We start from the raw sequence: 24317 nt of genomic DNA, 5'->3' as shown, positions 1-24317 counted from the left end.
CTCCCTCTCCTTTCCTCTCTCTGAAATCAATAAAGATATATTAAAAAAAAAAAAAAGAATACGCAGACTAGATTTAAGGTCAGAGACATCCTCATAGAGATTAAATACTAGGCTCTTAGGATCTCTTGACATAAAGGTCAAACTAGGTTTGTAAAATAAGAACTGTCAATACACGGTAAATAACAGCCCCTTGGCCATGACAAAACTTCAGAAAATGACAGAGTGGTAGCTTTCTAAATGTTGATGTCAGTAACAATTTGAACCCATCTATCTTTGTATCTTCAGTTTCTCTTAATAGGCATGGTTCCACTACCACAAAATATCAGTCACAAGAAAGCATTGAAGTAATCCTGCAAACTGAACATGAAACATTTCTTCCTAATCAGTTTATTTTTAAACAAAAGGCCATTTACAGGTTAAAGTTTTCCTGTCTTCTTTTAAAAGATGAACCTTTCTTCCAGCCAAAAAGTTCATTAAAAATTCTTTATTTAGTATATTCTCTCATTCAGGGAATAAACTTGATTAACATAGGTTGTTTTAAAATACTGTAGTAGCTTATTGATGGGTAATTTGATTAGTAGTTATAAGTACAAAAAGGAGAAAAGGATTACCAGAAATAAGACATTATTTCTAACAAAGTTTCAGGAAAATCTTGATTATTAAAACCCCTTGTATCTTACAAGTTTTGCATATATGGTTTTAGCTCTTCAGAGCTCTCTACCAATAAGGCACCTGCAATAGTAAAGAATTTGCTACTGCAGCCTTGGGGAACATCTCTTAATGTTGTATTGATGCTTCTTTGACAAAGTACGGTTTTAATCAAGACAGTCACATATTTATGTACACCCTAAATTCCAAGTATAAATACTATAATTGAACTGATGGACTGGAATAAAACACAAATCCTTAGATTAACCGTAGCAGCCTCTGACAAGTTATTTGAATTTCATAAAAATGTGAAATGTTAACAGAAGTGGGATGGCAGCTGATTCTATGAGAAAGCTCACTCACTGAAACTAGACATGAAATTTCAAGCTGTGGTATGAAGCTATTCTGTTACCACACAGCATCCCCTGTATAAATAGCAATTAGGTACTGGTTTCTTAAAACCAAACTAATGATGATTTTGAAGATCAGCATTGTCCATTGCCCTATCCATGACTCAAAATGGAGACTTCTTCCTGTCTGTTCATTCCTTTTAGCTTATTTGAGATAAGCTCTACAAAGGAAAGAGATCAAATAAAATATAATCTCCTGGAGTATCAGCTCCTTACTGCAGACATCCTTAACAACAACAGGAGCCTTTGATTCAGCCAGATTGCAACAGGTTCCAAATTAACGTCCTATAAGGAGTCCCATGCTTGTGGAGAACATCATGCAAACTTCTTCTTGGTGGCCGTGAACCTCTCCATGTACTAAAAATCATGAAAGAAGAATATATACATATGTGGTATTTTTGCATGAGCAAATTTATTACCCTTTTGTTACTTAGGTTTTCATATGATTTTTTTTTTTTAACTTAGGTTTTTATTGGATATGGTCCTTCATTTCCACAAAATCTACCTATTCTAAATGCAAAACTAAAGCACATAGTTTTGGGGACTTTTAAACTTTTCTTTGATATTTTAATAAGAAACCTATCAGGAGACAAAGATGCTTTACAATACACTGTCTATAAAAAAAGTCACCTTGGTACAGTACAAGAATGTATACAAGTAAATCTTGGTACAAGAATTTGGCTGATTCTTAGAACTCACCTCCAAAATGGGGAACAAATCCTGTTGACAAATAGGATTATCCATGCAGCCTGTGGCTATAAACACTCATGTGGGTTACTTCACCATTGTCTTCTCTGGAGCAGTGACTAGAAATGCAGAAGTACATGAATACATACCTTATCATAGCCTTCTAGTTCTCGAAGTTTCTTTATTTCAAAAAGGTTGCCTTCCACAGCAAGCAGACAGATTTGGGAATCACTGAGGATGCTCTGTGGAAGCATGCTGAGCTCAAGGCAGTTCTCTTCCAGACGAAGAACTTTAAGGCGAGGACAGCAAGATATCTTTACCGAGATCTGAGATATCTATTGAACAACAAAAAAGAATAACAGGAAAAAGCATAAGCCTTGTAATGGTTATTTTTTACTAAATTAAAACAAAAATACCTTTCCTTGACTATTTGTCCTAGTTCTCCTTTTACCGCCTCCATTTTCTCACTACCTACTCACTCCAGAAGCCTCTGTCATCTAGCTTCTGTCACTACTTCCCCCACACTTTTGGGGAGGGGGTGAGGACTTGCATTTTGAACATCACCAGTGGCTTTTTGGAAATAAAATTTTCTGATAATAAAAGCACTATTTATTATAGAAAACTTGAGAATCAAATTCTAAAATTTAAAGAAAAGTTACCTGCAATCTGCCACCATAAACATTTTGGTACATTCACTGCCAATCTTTTATGTGTATATAAATGTTTGATTGTGCTACCTACCCGTTCCTTGAAACTCCTATTGTATCTAAGTACTGGGTTTTTCTTCCTGGCTTTTGAATTATTCCTGATTTTTGGCTCCCTTTCTTGTTCCTATGGACATTTTTCAAGCAGTAGTCCCTACTACTTAATATTTGATTGTCTTTCTAAACTTCCTCCTAGAAAGCTCATCCATTCTTTTTTTTTTTTTAATGTTTTTATTGATTTCAAAGAGAGGAAGGGAGAGGGAAGAGAGAGAGAAACATCAATGATGAGAGAGAATCATTGACTGGCTGCCTCCATGCCGCCCCTGCTGTGGATCAAGCCTGCAACCCCAGCACGTGCCCTGATCTGGAATCAAACCGCGATCTCCTGGATCATAGTTTGATGCTCAACTGCTGATACATGCCGGCTGGGCTCAAAATTTTTTTCAAAAAAGCTCAAGAATATTCACTTAAGGAAAAGAGGCTAATATCTTCAGAGACAGACTGAATTTCATAAATAATTTAGGATCACTACTATAGTTTTGTCCCAATAAAACATCTGCAATGATTAGAATGTTCTATATCTGTGCTGTCCAGTATGATAGCCACTTGTCACATATGGTTTTTGAGCACTTAAAATATGGCTTGTGACAACTGAGGAACTGAATTTTTAATTTAAATGAATTTTAATAACTACATGTCAGTAGTGGTTCCTGTATTGGGGCTATAGATCTAGAAGCACAGACACTGGAAAACTAAAGGCCACCTAGTCTCACTAAGTTTAATGTTTCATCATCTGTGCCTTATGTCTAAATCAAAGATGGTCTCTCCAGTCATACATAATTACCAAAGAGCTTCTGAAGTAATGGAAACAAATTTCAAATATTACAATCAAAGGTCTCCAACAATGAAGTGAGCTATCTCCAGAAAGCCTATCACTGATGGTTTCTTAGCAAAAGCAGGACACACATTTGACAAAGATGTCAAAAAAAGGACAACTGATTACCTTCAATGTCTAACTCTGAGAACCTATGAGTGTAAGCCTCTTTCCCACTCTGACATAGCTCCTTGCTAGATGACTAGAGACATCTGAGAAGGATCTGAAGAACTCTTCAAGATTTGTGAGGCAGTAGTTAAACTTTTGAAATTAGCACTCCATCACCTATCCCACCATCCAAAAAATACCTACACAACAAAACCAGTGTCAGCTAACTCCACAGGACTTTGGTCTTTGAAATTAGTTCCGCCCACAGGATACATCTCTCATCTAGCTTCTGGTGCCCAGCTCTATTATTACAGTTTAGAGAAAAACCAGTTATTCAGGAGACTAAACCCATATATATAGAAAAAAACCCTTAAGCTCTAGACCTGGTTCTGGTTGAGATTGAGTTCGATGACCTGCAGCTCTCCCACTATGTCAGGTACACTCCGAATCTGGTTCTTGGAGAGATCCACCACATCCAGCTGCCGTAGGTTACAAAGTTGGGGTGGTAGTGCTTGCAGACGGTTCCCAGAGAGGCTCAGTGTCTTGAGGGCAGACAGATGCCCAAAGGTAGAGGGCAGCTCTCTCAAGTGATTGTTGTTTAGGCTTAGTGTCTCTAGTTTTTTCAGATTGCATAACTCATCAGGAAGAACAGCTGGTAAAAACAAAAACGGTAGAAATCTGAATCTGATACAGCTGAAAAACACCTTTGATGAAGTTCATAAAAACTGTATGACAGCCCTCTATGCCTCTTGTTAATATACACAGAATTCCCACATGTTGTGCCATTTTAAAGTATTGTATTTTTTACCAACATAGTCTTCAGAAGGCGAGGGTGCCATCAAAATGCAGGAAAGCATTTATGTGTATCTTTTGTAAGGGAGCCTCCGCACAATCTGACAGCAGTTTTGTGGGATTCAGCAGCCCCTCCCCTTCGATCCCCCCCGCCCTCACCCGTCCAAATGATCCCAGTACCAATCATTATACCACACAGGAGGCTTTAGATGTAATTACAAGAGACAGAAAACTTCAAGGACTCTGACATTCTCCTGCGTCTTGAGCAACCTGAACGGTTTCATAACAAAAATCAGCTTGTAAGAGAACACCACCCTTAACAGCTGATCAGTGGCAAAAGCTTCCCAGACGCAAAAGCCATACTCAGTTTGTTGTTGTTCAAGGAGAGGCTCTTCAGCAGAATGAACTTCCCTATAATCATAGGCGGCAGGCTCTCGATCTTGTTGTTGGATAAATCGATGGTCCTGAGATTGCTTGTCAGTTTCTGCAACTCTGAAGGAAACTGGAGAAAAGGATTCACAGCGCGGAGAATCCCTCACCGATTAACTTCACCGCCCCCGCCATCCCTCTCCCTTTAAATTCCCTGATCGGATCCCTTCGAGTCTCACCTCGGTCAGCCCACGGTCCTTAAGCTGAAAGACACCAGTTTTCTGCGCGGTTTCCACGTGAGCACGGAGGGCACTGTTTCCCATCCTAGCGCCGCGACTCGGGTCCCTGCGGGAAGGAAGCGCAGCTGTCACGGCTCGGTCCAAGCACCCAGCCACCCCGACGGCCTCCCGGCTGTCTCCTGCCCCAGCCGTCACCTCCTGCAGATTTCTGAATCTTAGGGACCAGCCCAAGAGTGGCAAGGAAGAAAGGGAAGAACAGCCTGGCCACCAGGCCCTGCCGCTTTAGCAGCTGTTCCGAGGCTACACGCCTCTAGGGGCCTACGGGGATTCAGGGGGCCATGACTCGCCCCCTACCCCTCGGCTCACAGCTGGCCCCGAAGCGGAAGACCCGGGATGCGCGCAAGGCGGCGGAGCGCTTCCCGGGCTTCCGCCTGAGCCGAAACGGCTCGTGACGTCATCGAACCGCGCGGCGCTTCGGCCGCCGCTCTGCTCATTCCCAAAGCTGCTGGGAGACGGGGATCTCAGCCATGGCCGCGGCGAACCCTTGGGACCCCGCGTCTGCGCCAAACCCTGCGGGACTGTTGCTGGGCCATTTCGTAGCTTCCGGGATAGTCACTCAGGTACCTGGGCGGCGATGGCGTCATTAAGGGGGGTGCCCACGGTGGCGACAGAGGTGGCTGTGAAGTGGTGGTACTGGCTCGGGGCTGTACTAGAGACAGAGGGAGCGGCCCATTCCAGCCAACAACAGACACCGTTCTGAAGTGGGTTCTGCGAAAGCGGGGCTCCGAGTAGGTGGTGACTCGAGTAGACGGTGTTTCGGGTGTCTGCAGGCGAGTTATCCCAGGTCTGTTCGTGGGAGATAATAAAGACCGGTTACCTCCGTCCTCCCGTGTTTTGTTTTTTTTTCCTAATCCAGTGCTACAGTCTCTAGATTGCAAATGGGTGACGGGTTGGGAGAATGGCTAGGTAATTAAAGCATACGTTCCCAAACAACGCTCGTCTGTGTGAGGTATTGAAGCGTATTTGGGGCGGGAGGCGCTGGGTACACGAGAGTGCCAGGGGAAACGCGCATCTTTAAAGGCCCCTCAAAAAAAAGTATTGGTGAAAAAGACCCGAAAGACCTTGTAACCTGAATGGAGGAAGGCATTAATTTTGAGTAGGAGAGACTAGGGAGATTAGCGCAAGGGGTGGTAGTTTTAGATTGGGCCAGAAGACCATGTTCATAGGCCAAAGGGAAGAAGACAATAGAGGGAGAAACTGAAGATGTGAGGGAATAATGGAATACAAGTGAAAAAGGAACAAGGGACTCGGGAAAGTGGAATTGAGGGAAATAAAGAAACTTTTAGGCCCGGCCGGACGTGCCTCAGTGGTTGAGCATGGACCTAGGATCATGGAGATGGCAGTTGACTCCGGGTCAGGGCCCATGCCTGGGTTTCAGGCTCCATCCCCAGTTGGGGGCATGCAGGAGGCAGACGGTAATGACTCTCTCATGGTTGATGTTGCTATCTCTCCCTCTCCCTTCCTCTCTCTGAAATCAATAAAGATATTTAAAAAAAAAAAGTTTTTAGATAATAAGGAAGTTGAATATCACTAAGGAAACAGAAAAGTAGAAAGGTAAAGTCATTGGCAGAGATTAGCAGTATAAACATGATGAAAGATTTATGGAAAATAGACAGCTTTTTTTTTTTCAGAGAACGTGGAAGGGGGAGAGAGAGAGAGAGAAATATGGAGGAGAATTGGTTACCTCTGGTTCTTGGGCTGACCATGGCTGGGGTTGAGCCTGCAACAGAGGTACATGGCCTTGGGGTGAACTGAACCTGCGACCCTTTGGTCCAAGGGCTGATGCTCTAACCACTGAGCCAAACAAGCTAGGGCAAAATATACAACTTTTTATACTTAGAAGAGTCATTAGAGAATTCTACTTCCTTGAAATGAAACTAAGGCCTAAGGAGACCAAGAAATTTGGCCATGGTCACTTAACTAGTAAAGTGTGGGATTAGATACCAGAGCTCTCCCTTTTTGATATACTGGTTCATCTCTAAGATGAACTGTGACAGATGCTACTGTGACACTATCTTGAAAGTTTAAACTTCTGTTGAAGAACTCTTCTAAACTGCTTGAATACCTAGTAACAGGACCTTATGAATGTGGGGTGGGGGTTACAAGTAGTAGTAATGAATGCATTGGAAAATAGGAAAAACATAACCACATCACACCAGTTCTCACCTTCCTCACTTCTCTCCTGTGTTTTCTTCCTACCAAGTTGCCTAGTACTCTCACTAGTTCTGTAACAAAGTAATTTGATGAACTCCTACTATAAGACATTTGGGACTTATCCCTGTAGAGCTCTTGGTAGAAGGCATAAACATCTAACTAAAGGAGTAAGTCTCTGGTGAGAGAATTTTACGCATTGATGAGTGAGCTGTTTGTTGGGATGGTGGTGATTTTGGGGGAGGATCTTCCTAGTGTCCTTCAAGTAACAATAATTAGATAGATAGTTATCTGTTTTGCCTCTGAGTTCTGCCAGTCCTTAGCTCCATAAGACCATCTTACAATCTTACTGCACAGCTAGTCCCAATGAAGAAACTTTAGATTTGGAGCGTGGTTTTACTTTAAGTAAACTTTACATATGAAAACCTACTTTAATTAGAAGGGTTTAGTATAGACTCTTTCAAAATGATGCATTATATGATTCCTTTAAACAGTCCATTTCTTAAGTGCACTACATCATCCCATGTGCATTAAAAATTAAGAGTGATGCTTAAAATTGTGATGATACAACTCTTCTGGAAAACATAGCTTGTTTGAGCTTTGTTCTGTTTTGATCTATCCATTGGAGAGTAACTTAATTAAAGAAAGGTAGGGTTAACTGTGGGATAACATGGAGTATTTGCTTTCTTTTATGCTTTAGTGGCCTTACATTCTACATATTTGTCAGGCAAGTTTGAATGAGTCATGGCATCTTGATCAAAGCTCCCTCTACTGGTAATGTATAAGGTAAAGATCTGGACCTACAAAACACCCAGAATCTATTATTTTTTAATATATATATTAGGGCTTAGTCACAATTCTCAAATGGTTAGAATTTCTGTTTACTAAAGAAATTTGCCTACTCTTTAATTCCTGTCTCTCTTTTGTGGGGCCTCCCTTTCTTCAACATTCTTATTTTACCTCTGGTTTCTATCACAAGTTCTTGCCTGAGCTCCATTACCCTGTTGTTGAACCCAACAGTTTACTAGTTTTCACATGTGCAACTAAGCCGGGCTGGGTGTGGCTCAGCGGTTGAGCATCGACCTAGGATCCAGGAGATCGCGGTTCGATTCCTGGTCAGGGCACATGCCCGGGTTTGTGGGCTCGATGCCCCAGTGGGGGTTGGGAGTGCAGGAAGCAGCCAGTTGATGACTCTCATCATTGATGTTTCTCTCTCTCTCTTTCCCTCTCCCATCCTCTCTCTGAAATCAATAAAGATAGATAGATATATTTTTTAAAAAAGTGCAACTAAGATTAGTTTGTACGTATAGAGAGACAGAAAGAGACCAGAGAGTGAGTAGGTTACAATGAGGAATTGGCATTGGGCTCCATTTAGCTCATGAGCTGTGTAGTTTCCTAACCCCTGTCCTATAGGATCTCTAAAGTTCTTTCCTGTGCTAACATTCTGAAAAGCAGAAGAGGATGCAGAAAATTATGGATGAAGTCAAGAGATGAACAAGATAATATTCTTATTCTGAGATTACCTGCAATTTAAGGAAGCAATATAAAACATAGAATGAAAGGATTAAAAAGGTGGTAGTCTTTTTAGAAGAATAATTATGCCTGGGCAAAACATTCCTTTAACTAAGAGAGTGAGAATGTGAAAAGAGATAATGTGAATGACTTGTAGCTAATAGAGGTCATTTAATGAATCTAATAAATGTCTCCATGGGAGTCTGGTGTGGGGAGAGCATTTGATTTTAGCCCCAAGAAGGTCAGAGAGTCTAGGTGTTGGTCATTTGTATAGGGGTAATTCTCCAAAACCTCAGCCTTAGATTCCTCTGATAAACTATCAGTAATGCAAATCTGTTGTTCCTGGTACTTTAGGAAATAGTACAAAGTGATTAAATAATTTGGTTTTCTAACTTTTAAAATATTTGGGCAAATGATTTGTGATAGTGGAGGTTTTAAAAACAGAAAGTACACATTATTACTGTTGTACTCTGTATTTCATTTTTCAGAGGCAGTGATGAATGCAATATATCCTTATATTTTAGATCTATAGGCATGCTTTTCCAGTGCATATAGAAACTTTAGATGACATGCTGCCTCTATCTGTTTACTTCCCATTAGGAGATGTTAAATATATCTAAGAAATCAACTCCTTGCTTTGTGAACTTCTCCAGGCTACAGCAAACCACAAATATTCAAGCTGAAATCAATCAGGTAAATTATGTTGAACTTTTTACTTTCTACTTCTGGTACAGGAAAAAAATCTTAATTGTTTCCAACAGCAATTCTCTTGCACTTAGAACAGTGTCTAGTAAATAGCTGGATAGGTGTTTACTTGTAGTAGTTGTAACAGTAATAGTAGTAGTTGGTGGTAGTAGTAGTAGCAGCAACAGGGCTTGAATACCAATGTGAAAAGCTTCAGTAAATCCCCTGGGCTCTCATAACAAATCCTCCTCCTACCCCCCTTAAATATTACTTGGCTAAAGACTTTCCATTTTTATCAGAGACTATCCTTTAATCAGGCTCCTTTCTGAGTGAGCTAAATACTATTTTTGTTTCTCATGCAGAAAAACCTGGAAATTGAACTTCTAAGACTAGAAAAAGATGCAGCAGATATTGTTCATCCTTCTTTTTTGGGTAAGTGGTTTGGTTAAATGGGTGGGTAATCATTGGAATTTCAACTTTTTCTTGCATTACTTTAAATAAGCACCAGGCATTATGATATACCATTATTTTTCTAGGTATTGCCCCAAAGCTAACAAAGTTTCCTATTTTTGTGTTCAAACAGAAGTCTTTTGGCTTGACTAGTGCAAATTGCATAAAAATTGACCAAGGTAGGAGCTCTGCAAAATCAGGAGAGCTTGGAAGACAAAAAAAAGGGCTGAGGAACTTTACAGATTAAAGGCAACCAAAGGGACATGACATCTAAAGCATAGATTGAATACTTGATTAGAAAATTTTTTGCTGTAAAGGACATTATTGGGATACTTGGTGATATTTGAATATGGGCTATATTAAATATTGGTAGTATTGTGCCAATGTTAAATTTTCCGAATTTGATACTTGTAGTGTAGTTATATAAGAGATGGGAAATACATGCTGACATTTTAGAGGTAAAAGGTCATGATATCTGCAGCTTACTCCCAAATGGTAAGCAAATATACATGTAAGGGTGTGGAGAGAAAGAGGGCAGGGGAAATGTAGCCAAGTGTTAACAGTGAGTCTAGGTGAAATGTATATGGGAATTCAATGAACTATTCTTGAAACTCTCTGTAAGTTTGAAATGTTTTCAAAATAAAAATTTAAAAGAAGAGGCCATTAACTGAATTCTGGGGGAAATATTGAAATGATTATAAACAGCTTATAAGACAATTGTTTTTTAATGTTTGTGTAGAATATTAGAGGCAGAGATGGGAAAAGAGACTTTATTTGAAGAATACAGCTCTGGCTGTAAAAACTGAACTAGAAGTAGTGTTGAAAAACACAATGTAGCAGTGAGTTTGGTTGTCAGTAGGAAAAATAAGAGAAAATGAAATTGGTATTGGGTATTAGGAATAGCAAAGGGGAGATATTTAGGAGAGAAATGGTGAGATAATTTTTGACACTGGTAGTATCAAACCAAAGCAAGGAAAGAACTTATTATTGATTTCAAAATTTACTTGTCCTATTGCTAATTATAATTATTCTTTCTGGTTTGTGTAGATCAAAAGTGTCAAACTCTGCAAAGCATGAATAATCATTTGGAAGCAGTGCTAAAAGAGAAGAGGTCCCTCAGGCAAAGACTGTTGAAACCCATGTGCCAGGAAAACCTGCCTATTGAAGCTGTTTATCACAGGTTAGACTAAAAAGTAGACATTAACAGTTACATATGTTTTCTGAATATAGTTTAGACTAGTAGTCATTTCATAGCATAATTTATTAAATAATATATTAGTGATTATATCTATTAAATTATTATTAATGCTGATACGTTAAACCAGAAAGAAAATCTTCAGCTTTTAAAGTATAACTTGATAGTCGCTTCAGCAGCATATATACTAAAATTGGAACGATAGAGAAGATTAGCATGGCCCCTGTGCAAGGATGACACACAGATTCATGAAGCTTTCCATATTTTTCTGGCTAAAGAAGATGTGGTACATGTAGACAATGGAGTACTACTCAGCCATAAGAAAGGATGAAATACTACCATTTATAACAACGTGGATGGACCTTGAGAATATTATGCTAAATGAAATAAGTCAGTCAGAAAAAGCTAAGAACCATATGATTTCACTCATGTGTGGGATATAAAACTGAAACTCGTGAACACAAACAGCAGTGTGGTGGTTTCCAGAGGGAAGGTGGTTGGGAGTGAGGAGTGAAGGGGGTCTTAATATATGGTGGCGGGAGAAGATATGACTTTGGGTGGTGGGCACACAGAGCAATATACAGATCTTGTAACACAGAAACCCATACCTGATACTTATATGTTCATATTAACCATTGTCACCCCAATAAATTTAATAAAGTGTTATAAAAAATAAAGTATAACCATGGTGAAAAGGAAGGCATTCCTTTGTCCATAGTGTTTTGGGAACTATAAATAATGATTTTAATGAAAGAAATTAGATCCATAACATAGAGTAAATTGGGTAAAAATTATTTTTATTATGTAGAGATCATTTTCTATGAAGTAAATTTGTTGCATTAATGTTGCCTATACAGGGTGGAGCAAAAGTAGGTTTACAATTGTATGTGCAATACAGAGTTTATTCTTGTATTACTATTTATTAATTATTGTATTATTTTCCATACGAACAACTGTAAACCTACTTTTGCCCCACTCTATATAAAAATTCTGTTGAGGGAGTTTAAGCAGGGACAGATGAAAACAATGTCAACTAAAGGAGGGAAAACTGGTCTCATCTGTATTGTTTATATGCCTCAAAGACTTGGGCAAATGATTTAAGCTTTTGCCTCAGTTTCCCAGTCGATAGATGCTCTCCATTGCTCTCTTCCTCATGGGAGTATTTCAAGTACCAAATTGAAGATGTGAGTTATTATTAATAATAAAATAAAGAAGCAGGCATCTGGGAATCTGATCGCTAATTTTCTCTATCAGTGCCTCACTAGCTGACCCTGAGCAAATCAGTATCTTCTCTTTGGTATCAGATATTTTTATCTTACAGTAATATGATATACAAATCCCATTCTTGTGGACCTGTTCTGTATAGTAAAATACCATTAATGTATATGTTAATACATTATATATATCAGAAGAACTGAGTAATGATTTTAAAGCATTTTGCAAATGCAAAGGTTCAAAGTAGTTTTTATGTATAGGCTATTTCAGTGAAGTACATTTGTCCTTATTGTCTTAATCTTCACCCAGAATGAGTAGTTTGAAATGGATTTATCACTGATATTTCCATGAATGCAGAAAGTTATTATTGGATCATTGGGTAGATTGTAATTCTGTTATCTCATATTGAAAGTCCTAGTAGGGGAAAAGGAGAACACAAAATACACCAAAAAATAATAATAATTGGCTTTTTTCCTCCCTCTTTCAGATACCTGGTACATTTGCTGGAGTTGGCGGTTACTTTCATTGAGAGATTAGAAACCCATCTTGAAACAATTAGAAATATTCCTCATTTAGATGCAAATCTAAAGAAAATGGTGAGTATTAACAATAGCATTTAAGTACCTCATCAACTCCTTTCAGCTATCTTTAGTTCTTTCATACTAGAATCTCAAATGTGTGATCTACTTGTTTAATTTTTTGATGGCTAATTTGAGTGAATTATTTTTTAAAATCAAGAAGCTGTTTCTTTTTTTATATTCTTTAAAAGTCATTTTACATTCTTTTATTGAAATATTTAATAAATATGTTATCTTCTTTGTGCAAGGTATCATGAGAGATTAATAAGTATGACTAATCCCTGCCCTCAAATTCTCAAGGTTTGATGAGAGAGCTATAAGATACTTTCTACTTTATAGTATATTTGCACAATGAGTATAGCAGAGAATTAAAAAGAAGATGCTGTCTATTAAGCACAGAAAAGGCTGGGATTACTTTCACTTTAGGGAGATTGGGAGTAGGATAGGGTTTAGGAATACCCCAATAAAGTTTTATATAGGAGTTAGAGAGCTGAATCTTAAAGAATCTGTGAGGTTTGCACATGCTTTAGAAAGAAAAAGCAGCAGTGTGAGAAAAGACATGAAAATTAGAGAACACAATGCCCTGGCTGGGTAGTTCAGTTAGTTGGAGCATCATCCCGATATGCCAGGGTTGTGGGTTCAATCCCTGTTTAGGGCACATACAAGAATCAACCAATGAATGCATAGATAAGTGGAACAACAAATCGATGTTTCTCTTTCTCTTTCCCTCCTCTCCCCTCCTCCCTTCTTTCTTCCTCTCTCTATAAAAATCAATAAATAGAAATTTAAAAAAAGAAAATTACAGAGCAAAACTAGTTTGGGGAAGAGTGGTATTACACTTTTGGTGATGAGATTAATTCAGTGTTGGTTTATGGAATGCCTTGAAAACCAGACTAAGAGATTCAGGCTTAACTGTCTGAGTGTGGGAAATCATTGAATTTTGTTTTGTTTTTTAGAGAAAGGAACAGAGGTGTGACTTGATCAGAACTGTTCTTTAGTCATGGAGGAAATATTAAATAGAGTGGACTGAGCCTTGCCACTCAGCGTGGGCAGAGAGCATCAGCATAAGCATCACCTGGAAGCTTGTTAGAAATGCAGAATTGCAGATTTCATTCACCTTAGACCTTCACAGTCTGAATCTACAGTTTAACAAGTTCCTCAGGTGATGCCTATGCACATTAAAGTTTGGTAAGCTGTTTGTTAGAGGACTAGGCAGAGGAGCCAAAGGAAGAGAAACTTGGAGAAGAAATAGTTATTCAGATAAAAGATTTAAAGCAGAGGAATACAAAGGATTGTGTAGATTTCTCTAGAGTTTGAAGGTGAAATTTCTAAAATATTGTTACTATTTGGACAAGGAACATGTCCAAGGTAATGAAGTTTCTAGTCTTGCTGACGAGAATGAGTAGGAGCAAGATATTAAAGAAGTTAATGAGTTTGTTTTTTTGGTATTTCTTGCACAGATAGTAAATGTTCAACCATTGTTTGTTGAATTGCAGTTAAATTGAGTTTGAGATATTGAATGTACATCCAGTTGGAGATTTCTAACAGACTGAAATGTGGGACTGAATTTTAGGAAGGAGATTAGGGTCATCTGCTTCGAGGTGATAATTGACAAAGGTGAAGTGACAAACACAAAAAAGCATGTCTGTAAGAAGTGGGAGAGTGCAACTTTAAGGCATGTTTATATTCAGGGGCTGGAAAAGATCAGGTGTTAACTTTGGTATCATAACAGTTTGTGATATTATAATAATATATTGATGACAGGCATAATTTCTCTATTTTCCCCTTCTTTCAAATGTTACAGAGCAAAGCATTAGCCAAGATGGATATTTTGGTGGCTGAGACAGAAGAACTGGCAGAGAATATACTCAAGTGGCGAGAACAACAAAAGGAAATTTCCTCTTGTATCCCCAAAACATTAGCTGAAGAAAATGATCTTCACAAACGTATTGTAACATCATAACTCCTTCTTTACAATTTACTTCTGAAGTTCATGTCCAAATTATTACTGCCAAATGATTCAGTTTAGCAAAAATGATTTATGTAGTCATGTGAAGTCCATTTCTAGTCAATGATAACATGGGTGTTTATAGGCTTTGCTGCTAGCAGTACTGAGAGAGCCCTTTCTATGTTGAAGTACTAAAATTCCACGTTCGTTAAAACCAAACTAACTGTTCGTTTGTTTTTCATATATTTTCATATTGCTTTTCAATAAAACTTATGAAAATCAAGTATTACTATGACAATTTATTAACATGAGTGTATTATCCATATCTCCATATCTCAGGCAGCAGACTGTATGTCTTTTTTTAAAAAATGCTTGTTTCTGAATTAGAAGAGTCTTGAATCTGAACCTATGTTGATTGTTCCTGTGAGATTGTCACTAAATATGCAAAAAAGTAACATACTATCTTTTGAAAATCTTGCTTGTAAGATTTGAGTCCTTTCCTGATATGTCTGGGAACTTAAATTTGAAAAAGATTCCCTCCACTCTCACTAAGAGTTGTTCTCTGTGATGAAGCTACTTGTACAATGTGGTTTGTGCTGAATACCTGCTTTCCTTCTGGGAGTCTAGAATTTTGGTACGTGCTAGGCAGAAGGTACCTATGTATCTAGCCTGCAGAAATAACCCTCAGCCCAGCATCTCTTTAGCAGACGTTGCACACAGGTCACAACTCAGGTTCTGGGGGAATGAAGCACATCCTATGTGACTCCACTGGCAGAGGACTCTAGAAGCTGTCTGTGTCCTGTGAGTCCTCCAAGCATGTCATCGAATCTGGGTGGGGAGGGTCTTGGTGAATCTGACACATTGAGCAATTCCTGAGGGTGTTTACTGACAGCCTTAGAAATAGGCAAAGAAAAAGGCACATTATGGCAGAACTTTTAGAGGTTTACCTTACAAGATGCTCAGATATTTTACCTATCTCAGATTATTGTGCATATAAAAGGAAGTGGTATACTAAGACTTACTAAACCTCAAGATGTAGTCATTTGATCAGTACAATAACTACCCCTGGCTTATTTTTAGACTTAGGGTTCTCTTTTGTTTTAAAATGTGTGCATCAGCCCTGGCCGGTGTGGCTAAGTGGGTTGGGCATCATCCTGTACACCAAAAGGTTGCCAGTTCGATTCCTGGCTAGGGCACGTGCCTGGGTTGCAGGTTCGATCTCTGGTAGGGGGCGTGCAGGAGGCAGTCTATTGATGTTTTGCTCTCACATCTGTGTTTATATCTTCCTCTCCTTTCTAAAAAAAAAAAAATCAGTAAAAAATCTTTTTAAAAAATGTGTGCATAAGTATTTTTATACTGTTGTATTCTCTGTATCGGGGGGTTCACTGATCCTTGTATTCATCACATTCAACACAAGAAGATCTCAACACAGTGAATGAATAAAGTAGTTGTTTGTAAGGAAACAGGATCATGGAGAAAAATATCCTATTAAAACAACCAGGGATGTTTTGAAGCTTACTTTGCTGACTTTTGCAAGTGGGATATAAAACAGTGATCATAACATCTTAAACATTACCTAACACTTAAAACTTTCAGTTGTATTTCATCAGAAATCTGTTCAGGTCTGCTTTTTATAATAAACTCGCATATTCACAACTATAAACCTATTTTTGCCCCAACCTGTACATAAACTATATAATATATAATAAGGGTGATAAATAAAAATGTATTTTACAAAATAAAAAATCTAATTTCTAACTAAAATGTAGTGGCCCTTGTCTGAATTCTTTATGGTAGAGAGGGAAGATTCTATATTTAACTTACACAGTTAAAGTACAGGCATACAGGCTGTCTGACTCACAAAAACTTGAGGTAAGTTAAGCCTGAGGTCTACTTAAAAAAGAAAATTTAAATTTAGTACTATGGTAGAGTCAATAAGTGCTGATAATTTTTTTCTTTTTAATTCATCTTTTAGACGTGGATGCTAAACACACAAAGTAGCTCTGGAATATTTTTCTACTTACACTGGGAAATGTGAAATTTGTGAGTTCACTTCCAGCATAATGATGCCACTTTGTAAGGACTATTCTGGAGGAATGCTGCCTGGTCTTTCTAACATTTTTGGTATTTTACTCCTTCCTCTGATCTATGACTCTGCCAGACTGACTCCTGTTATCCTCTCAAATCTTTAATAAATTCGGGAAAATAGTCTGAGGAATAGGAAAATCCAAAGGGTTTCTTGATATGCAAAATACAACAGAGTTGAGTGAGAGATTAAAAAAACTAATATGGAATTTCCTGAGATGTCTAAAACAAATGAATTTAAATAAATATTCCACAGTTCAGGGAATCCATTCGTGTAATTGAGTTTAATTTTTTTTTTAATATTGATTTCAGAGAGAGCAAGGGAGAGGGAGAGAGAAACATCAATGATGAGAGTCATTGATTGGCTACCTCCTGCACAACCCCCACTGGGGATCTAGCCCAAAACCCAGGCATGTTCCCTGACCAGGAATTGAACCAAGATGGTGATCATAGGTGGTTGCTCAACTGCTGAGCCACACCAGCTGGGCAATTAGGTTTACTTTTTAAAAAGTATAGTTAGAGATAAGCAGACCACATTCTAGAATTCTTTTAATTTTGCCCTTTTCCCCCCTTTTTCCCATTCCCAAGTTATATTTTCCCCTCTCCTTTTGGAAATGTCTTATTTTTGTAGGAAATTATTTCTTTTAGGATATGATAAGAACAAAAGTGTCCCATTATCAGTTTATGAACCTTTCCTGGGAGACTAACTTGATAGACTTCTAATGTTGCTGTACCAGAATTTAAGATGATAAAATAGGAGTCAAATACCTTTTTTGAGAATTTGAACCACTTAATTTTCTTGATGTGGAAGGCTAGTAAAAACAACCACTTTTTGATCCAGCAATCCAACCCTGACTGGTCTCTCTTGGGTTTACGTCCTTTCGCACTCATCAGAATAGTCTAAAACCAGCAGCCAGAGTAATCTTCTAAAAATATAAATCATATTTTGTTCTCTCCTTAAAACTTTCCAGTAGTTTTCCAGCTCACCTAGGAAAAAACCTAAAAACTGTACCATAGCCTCATGCTACCTCTATGACTCTACCCCTCTGTTACTCCATTGTACCTCCACTAGCTTTCTTCTTGTTCCTCTAACATTCCATGCTATCTCTGAGCTCAGGTTCTTTACATTGGTCTGTTTCTGGAATTGTCCTTCCAGATAACTGCATACTCTTTTTAAGAAGTTTTACTGATTGATTGATTGATGAGAGAGATTTGTTGTTCCACTTATTTCCATTTATTTACACATTCATTGGTTGATTCTTACATGTGCCCACAACCTTGGTATATCATGAAGGTGGTATAACCAACTGAGCTACCTGGCCAGGGCAGCATACTCTTCTTTCACATCCTTCAGATTTTTCTCAAGTGTCACATTCTCAGTAAGACCTTCCCTGGCCATATCATCTAAAATTTCAACACCCTTTCTACTCACTTCCTATCGCCTTTCCTGCTATATTTTTTCTCTTTAGCTAATCTGATATACGTTTTACTTCAATTGTTATTTGTTAGTCTCTCTCACCAAGCTCCATGAAGTTATCTTCACTTCTTTGTCCCTTTGTGCTTAGAACAAAGCCTGTCATAATAGGTGCTTAGTTAGGAAACACTGTTAAACAAATGAATACTTGCATAGCTCCCTCCCTTTCTTGAAATCTAGTCAAGTGCCACCTTTTCAGTGAGGTCTCTTGAAGATCCTAGATAAAAAGCATCTTTCCCCCTACATACGCAGAGACCATTACTATATCTTCTTATCCTGCTAAGTTTTTTCCACTCAACATCATTTAACATAGTATACATTTATTTACTTGTCTCTTTTCTCTCCAGTCGATTTCAATTTCCACGAAGGCAGAGACTGTATCCTCAATGACTTAGAAGAGCATTTAACTCTTGGTAGGTACTCAATGATTATTTCTTGGGTCAATTAATGAACCATTTCTGACCGAAAGCGTTCCCTCCACAATGTCTGACCACAGACATTGCCAGGGTGGCCATGAGGTTTCCAGCACAATCGAGAGCTCCCCAATGGGCACTCTAAACTCCCTCACACTCCAAATGACCCCTCAAAGAGAAACGCTGCTCTTTGCTGGGAGCTGCAAAAACATCGGTGTTGTCCATTTCGTTTCTGCCCCTAAAATTTAACCAAAGAATTGACAGCTGAGGTGAATAAAAGTAGTCAGCAAGTCGCTGTAAACTGTCAGGCGTTGACCAAAGTTTAAGGGATTTACTTAACTGCTACAAGCTGTTTCTGCGTGTCGGAGAACAAAAGCTAGTTCCCTGTAAGAGGGTTCGGACGCAGCCCGCCCGACGCTGTCACTCACTGCGCTCCACCGCCCCCGGGGCTCAGGATTGGCGGAGGCTAAGCAGGCACCGCCCCGGCCGGAATAGGGCGCGCTTTTGGGCGAGGCCTTCTCGGGAGGTGCGTGGGCGGAGCCTGGCGGGGAGGGGCGGGGCGAGGCGGGCCAGGTCGGACGTCATCTCTCCCACCGGGCTCAGGATTGGCGGGAGTTCAGCAGGCACCGCCCCGGCTCTCCAGGGGCGCGCGCATGGGCGGGGCCACCCCGGGAGGCGCGTGGGGCGGGAGTGGCGGGGCGGGAGCTGGGGCTAAGTTTGGGGCTGGGGCTGGTGATGCTGCGGCTTGGCCGACTTGCCAGGCTTGGGCGGAGGCCGAGGGATGGCGAACGTGAGGGTGGCTGTGAGGGTCCGGCCCCTCAGCAAGAGGTGAGTCTGGGCGGGAGGGGGCGCGTGAGGCGTCAAGTGAGTTCGGAGGGCGAGGTCCCCGCTTCCCCCTCAAGTGATTAGGGCGTGGAGAAATCGGACACAAAGTGGCCCTGCGGGCCAGGGTCCGGAAACCGTAAAGGCGTGGCAAGGAGAGACCTTGGGTTGAGCTTTCGCGTCGTGCCCCGGGAGCGAGCGGTTCCTGGATGGCCTCGAGGGTGGGCTGCCTCGTCTCCGCGTCCCTGGAGTCCTGCCAGCAGGAGTTTTGAGGGACCTCGGCTCAACTCTTGAGGCCCAGGTTGGGCGTTTCTCACTGGGTACGTTGAGAAGAAGGGCTGGGGAAGTATCTTTACGCGGGGAGAGGGATGGTCAGTCTCTCTCTCCTTGGTGGCTCTGGGGTACCTGTGAGGACTGAGGCAGAATTGTAGGTGCACGTGTGTTTCTCCGCGAAGATGTGGAGAAAGGCAGAGTGTAAGGCACGAGAGGGAAACTGAGGCCCAGAGGGATCGTGGTTTCGCCCTATGCTGGACAGCAGAACTGTGAAACGGGAAGTTACTCGAACAAGGGCCCTTCTCTCAGCGTCGGCAGTGCCCATTTCCTCACAGGTGAATCTGATTCTGCACCTCTCAGCTCTTGAGGCATCCAGTGTCCACACACATAATTTCTTCCCCCTTTCACTAACTTTCCACTCAGGTTTGGAAAGTCAGGGAAGGCTTCGCAGAAGGGTTGGTGTTGGAACTGTTTTTTAAAGACCTGTTTGCTGACAGGTGGAGAAGGTGGAGAAAGCACTCTGTAGTAAAGCACTGACAGGTGGAGGTGTAAAAAGTACTCTGTGTGGACATAGAAGCATGGAACCGACTGAGGGATCTCAGAGGGAAGGCGGGGGAGGGGGTGGGGAGAGATTAATCAAAGAACTTACATGTTTATAAGCATAACCCATGGGCACAGACACTGGTCTAGGGAAGGCCTGGGGGTGGGGTGGATGCGGGGTGGAGGGGATCAATGGGGGTAAGAAGGAGACATCTGTAATATTTTCAACAATAAAGAAACTTAAAAAAAAAGCACTCTGTATAGTAAAACACTAAGAGAAAAGGGCATAGGCTGTTAGGAAACAGTTCTGGTTGGTTGGGGAGAGGGTATGTGGAGGGAAGTGAGTGATAGGACATAAAGCTGTGGGAAATGTGGTTTGGGACCAGTGGCACATATTGGAATTATTTGGGAAGTTAAAAAATTTTCAGGACATAAGATGGCTTGAAAATTGGGCAGAAGGGTCAAAAAAGGTATTGTCTCCCATAATAAAATTCGGTACTAGCAGGGATTGTGTTTGTCCTGATATGAAGGTGACTGGCTTTGAAAAGTCGTGCAAAAGAGGTACATTAAGGAAGAAAAGAAAGCAGGCAAAAAAAAAAAAAAAAAAAAGGAAAGCAGCACATGCCTAAACTGCTATGTTTAGATTGGTAAATGGATTTATGACATTTGGCTTCTGCTTTAAGGGGTGTGGTGGCTCAAGGTTGTGTGTGGGGGGGTCTGCTACCCTGAGGGTTGCCTTTGGCAGATCCTATTTTTTTTTTTTTTTTAACTCCTCAGTGGAGGATATGTTTTTATTGATTTTTAGAGAGAGAGAGAAACATTGATCAGTTGCCTCCCATACGTGCCCTTACTCAGAATCAAACCGGCAACCTTTCAGTGTACTGGATGACGCTCCAACCAGCTGAGCCACCGGCCATGGCCGTCTGGCAGATTGCCTTTTTGCAAAGCTGTTCTGGTGAGGGTTCTCAGGATAACAACATTGACGACTACTCACAGTAACTTCTCTGTTTCTTGGGAGCTAGGAATTTATAATAGCATGGATTAGATTGAGAAAATGCTGTTGAAATTGAGTTGCTGTTTGCAGCCACAGTAGAGAATAACATCTCATTAACCAAAAGTAAGGGGAAAGAAGGGTGCACAAAGCTTATTTATTGAGCTATGTGAATAGCTTTGAATAGCAAGCAGTAGAATGTCAAGACTACAGATATCCAGGTGTGAGCAGATTATAGCAGGCTTCAGCTATAATCAGGAACACAGATTCAGGAGCAGATATGGAGAAATCCAATGTGATGCCAGCTAAGAAGCTGAGACCACTCCCCTGTTCTCACAGAATCCTGCAGAGATGAAGCTATACGCCAAGATTTGTTAATTTCCAGCATCTTCACTAAGGCTCATCTGAATGTAGGGAATCTGCTGATTATGTAGTTTATTCCAACCCTCAGTAAGTCATTGGCACACACTCAGTTAACAAAGTCATTGGCTCTGATGTTGTATTTGGGACGAAATCTTAGAGATCATCTGGTCTAAGCTTCCATTTTTTTCTGATTTTCCAGGTGAGAAATGGCCTTAAGGTCTAAAAGTAGAGCCACGATTCAATTCACCAGACTAAACTGTTTCTTCCTGGGATTACAGAAAAGTTGAACTTCTCAGTCAAATGCCTATTTGCTCAGTAGGACTAGAACTGATCATCAGTAAAATGATAAAATGGGAAATGGTTTTGTTGCACACCCCTCTACCTCACACTTGTTTCCCATAATCAGAAAATTAGTAACATTATGAGGTTCTGTCCTTTGTCTATCCAGAATCATTCATCATTGAAACAGCATATTCTCTTTCACCAATACTATAGGCTCTGAAACACTTTCCATTGCACTGCCCAAAGTTACTTTTCATACACCATATTCCCTTTCTATGCTTTAAAAACATTTGTAAAATAGAATAACTACTTCAACGTTTTTGTGAAGATTAAGTGAAAGAATACATTTAAAATACGTAGAACATAACAGAATCTGGCTCATTATAAGTATCCAATAAAGTGTTAGCTATATAATTCTTAACTGTTTTTATTTCTCTCTATACTTAACTGTCTTTTTTTTAAGTTTCACAAATGAATAGATAAGTGGTAATAACTTGGTAATTTCCCCCTCTAGAACACTGATTCTGAAATTATAGTATGCATACAATCCACCTGGGGAGCTTGTTGTACTGCAGCTTATTAACAGGATTAAGTAGCCCACCATCTCCCGTATTTCTGATGAAAGTGGCCTGTGGACTGCTTTGAGAAACACTCTCCTGGGAGTAATGTGTAAAGGAGGATTTATTCCTTTGCAAAATCTTTAACCCTAAGGAATGAATGCCTGTTGGTGGAATTTAGGACACTGAGGTGAGTGGTAGTAGCTCCACTCTACTATATGTAAGACTCATCCTCAATAGATTTTCATGGAGCTCCTCAACTGAGGTTAGTGTCCTTTGTTTCTGTTGTGTGCAACCTTAATTCACCCTCATTTTGTTCTAGAATATTTTGGAACCACTAGGTTACCAATGGTAGGGGAGGAGCAGCATCTCACCCTCCTATAGTGTTATATCTTTCTGCTAAGAGTACTAGTTTTTTGTGTTGTTTGTTTGTTTGTTTGGTTACTTGCTTGCTTTATGCCAAAGAGTCCTAGATGAAACCTTAAGAAAGGGCAAACTTAAAAAAAAAACTAGATAATAAATTTGGAAAAGTTATTGTGTGATTTTTTTTCCTTATTTTCTTCTTGTCCACATTTACTTATATAGAATCTGTATATTACTTTTATAGTGAGAGGAGGGATAATAAAACTTACTTTAAACTGCAGAAAGGAAAAAATCTTATCTTGTAAAATGTTAACACCAAAAATGAAAGGTTGTGGGTTTTTTTTGTTTGTTTTTTTGTTTTAGAAAGCTGAGGGCTGGGGTGGGGGTCAGGGAGCACAGTTTAATGATCCTGGGAGACAAAATATCTCTGTTGATTTAAATATCCAGCCCTGGTCAGCCGGGCATGGCTTAGCAGTTGAGTGTTGATCTAGGATCCAGGTGATTGGGGTTTGATTCCTGGTCAGGGCACATGCCTGGGTTGCTAGCCTTGGTCCCCAGTTGGGGGCATACAGGAGACAGCCAATCAATGACTCTCTCATCATTGATGTTTCTATCTCTCTCTCCCCCTCTTCTTTCCTGTCTCTGAAATAAATAAAGATATATTTAATAAATAAATAAATAAATAAATAAATAAATAAATAAATAAATAAATAAATAAATAAATATTATCCAGCCTGGCTGGGCGTGGCTCAGCGGTTGAGCGTCCACCTAGGATCCAGGCTGTTGGGGTTAGATTCCTGGTCAGGGCACATGCGGGCTCGATCCCCAGCAGAGGTAGTGCAGGAGGCAGCCAATCAATGACTCTCTCATCTTTGATGTTTCTCTCTCTCTCTCTCCCTCTCCTTTCCTCTCTCTGAAATCAATAAAGATACATTTAAAAAAAAATTATCCAGTATGAAATGTGAAAGAAACTGTATCAGGGCCTTGGGGAAATGTCATTCTCTGGGAGAGGGAACATTTCTATCCAGGGCTTTATTTCACTGACAGGTTTAAAAAAATAAATCTAAAGACATCCTCACCCACAACCAACCCCATCCCCATTTCCCCCCTCTAGTCCTCAAATTCACATCCTGTGAATTCAGAGAAAGGATAAAATGAAACAATGTGTTTCCTCAACTTTCAGGTCCCAGACTAACAGTAATTTAATAACTTTCCTTGCAGTGGAGGAAGTGCTAATAAATTTCTTATCTATTAACATTTTGGTGGTGAGCACTTTAGCTAAAGCTCTTCATGTTATGAAAAAAAAATGTTATATCTAGTATATTTTATTCACTTTAGGCTTCAGTATGTGGGTCACTTGGATTAAACCCCTTAAAGTGAATTTAGGGGTTGGTTAAATGTTAAGTGTTACTATATAACTGCAACATAGGAAGATTCTTAAGGATCTTGGTTCTCATTCCAATATAAGGAAAGGACTGGGGAAATATTTTTTCAGGATCTCAATAGAAAGGACCCCAATACCCTTTTCAT

General features: G+C 39.8%; 3 protein-coding genes and 1 pseudogene across 4 annotated transcripts in view; 3 read left to right on the top strand and 1 right to left on the bottom strand.

The window, feature by feature from the left end:
- Positions 1-469: 469 nt before the first annotated feature.
- On the bottom strand, positions 470-5172 carry LRRC57 (leucine rich repeat containing 57). The gene is made up of 6 exons (XM_016212359.2): positions 5027-5172; positions 4832-4937; positions 4587-4725; positions 3815-4083; positions 1895-2080; positions 470-1415 (listed from the first exon to the last, which is right to left on the bottom strand). Exons 2-6 carry the CDS (start codon positions 4913-4915, stop codon positions 1374-1376), a joined length of 720 nt encoding a protein of 239 aa, XP_016067845.1. The 5' UTR covers positions 4916-4937; positions 5027-5172; the 3' UTR covers positions 470-1373.
- A 155-nt stretch (positions 5173-5327) lies between these two features.
- On the top strand, positions 5328-16388 carry HAUS2 (HAUS augmin like complex subunit 2). The gene is given in 7 exon segments (XM_016212360.2): positions 5328-5451; positions 9155-9247; positions 9601-9670; positions 10736-10868; positions 12586-12694; positions 14481-14636; positions 14639-16388. Coding segments are annotated over 7 exon segments (711 nt in total). The 5' UTR covers positions 5328-5358; the 3' UTR covers positions 14696-16388.
- LOC148094147 (U6 spliceosomal RNA) lies at positions 11051-11151 on the top strand (annotated as a pseudogene).
- Positions 16389-19360: 2972 nt separating the features above from the next.
- The window catches only part of STARD9 (StAR related lipid transfer domain containing 9), a 101933-nt gene continuing 96976 nt past the window's right edge, over positions 19361-24317 (top strand). For both annotated transcript variants that reach the window (XM_016212304.2, XM_087822090.1), the window contains exon 1: positions 19361-19424. In XM_016212304.2, coding sequence (XP_016067790.2) covers positions 19378-19424 — 47 coding nt within the window. In that variant the 5' untranslated portion in view covers positions 19361-19377. The remainder of the gene's footprint in view (positions 19425-24317) is intronic.

The sequence above is a fragment of the Miniopterus natalensis genome, chromosome 1 (assembly GCF_054644295.1).
Source record: "Miniopterus natalensis isolate mMinNat1 chromosome 1, mMinNat1.hap1, whole genome shotgun sequence".
Lineage (NCBI taxonomy): Eukaryota > Metazoa > Chordata > Mammalia > Chiroptera > Miniopteridae > Miniopterus > Miniopterus natalensis.
The sequence above is the reverse complement of the archived record's forward strand: the minus strand, read 5'-3'. Positions and strand labels throughout refer to the sequence as shown.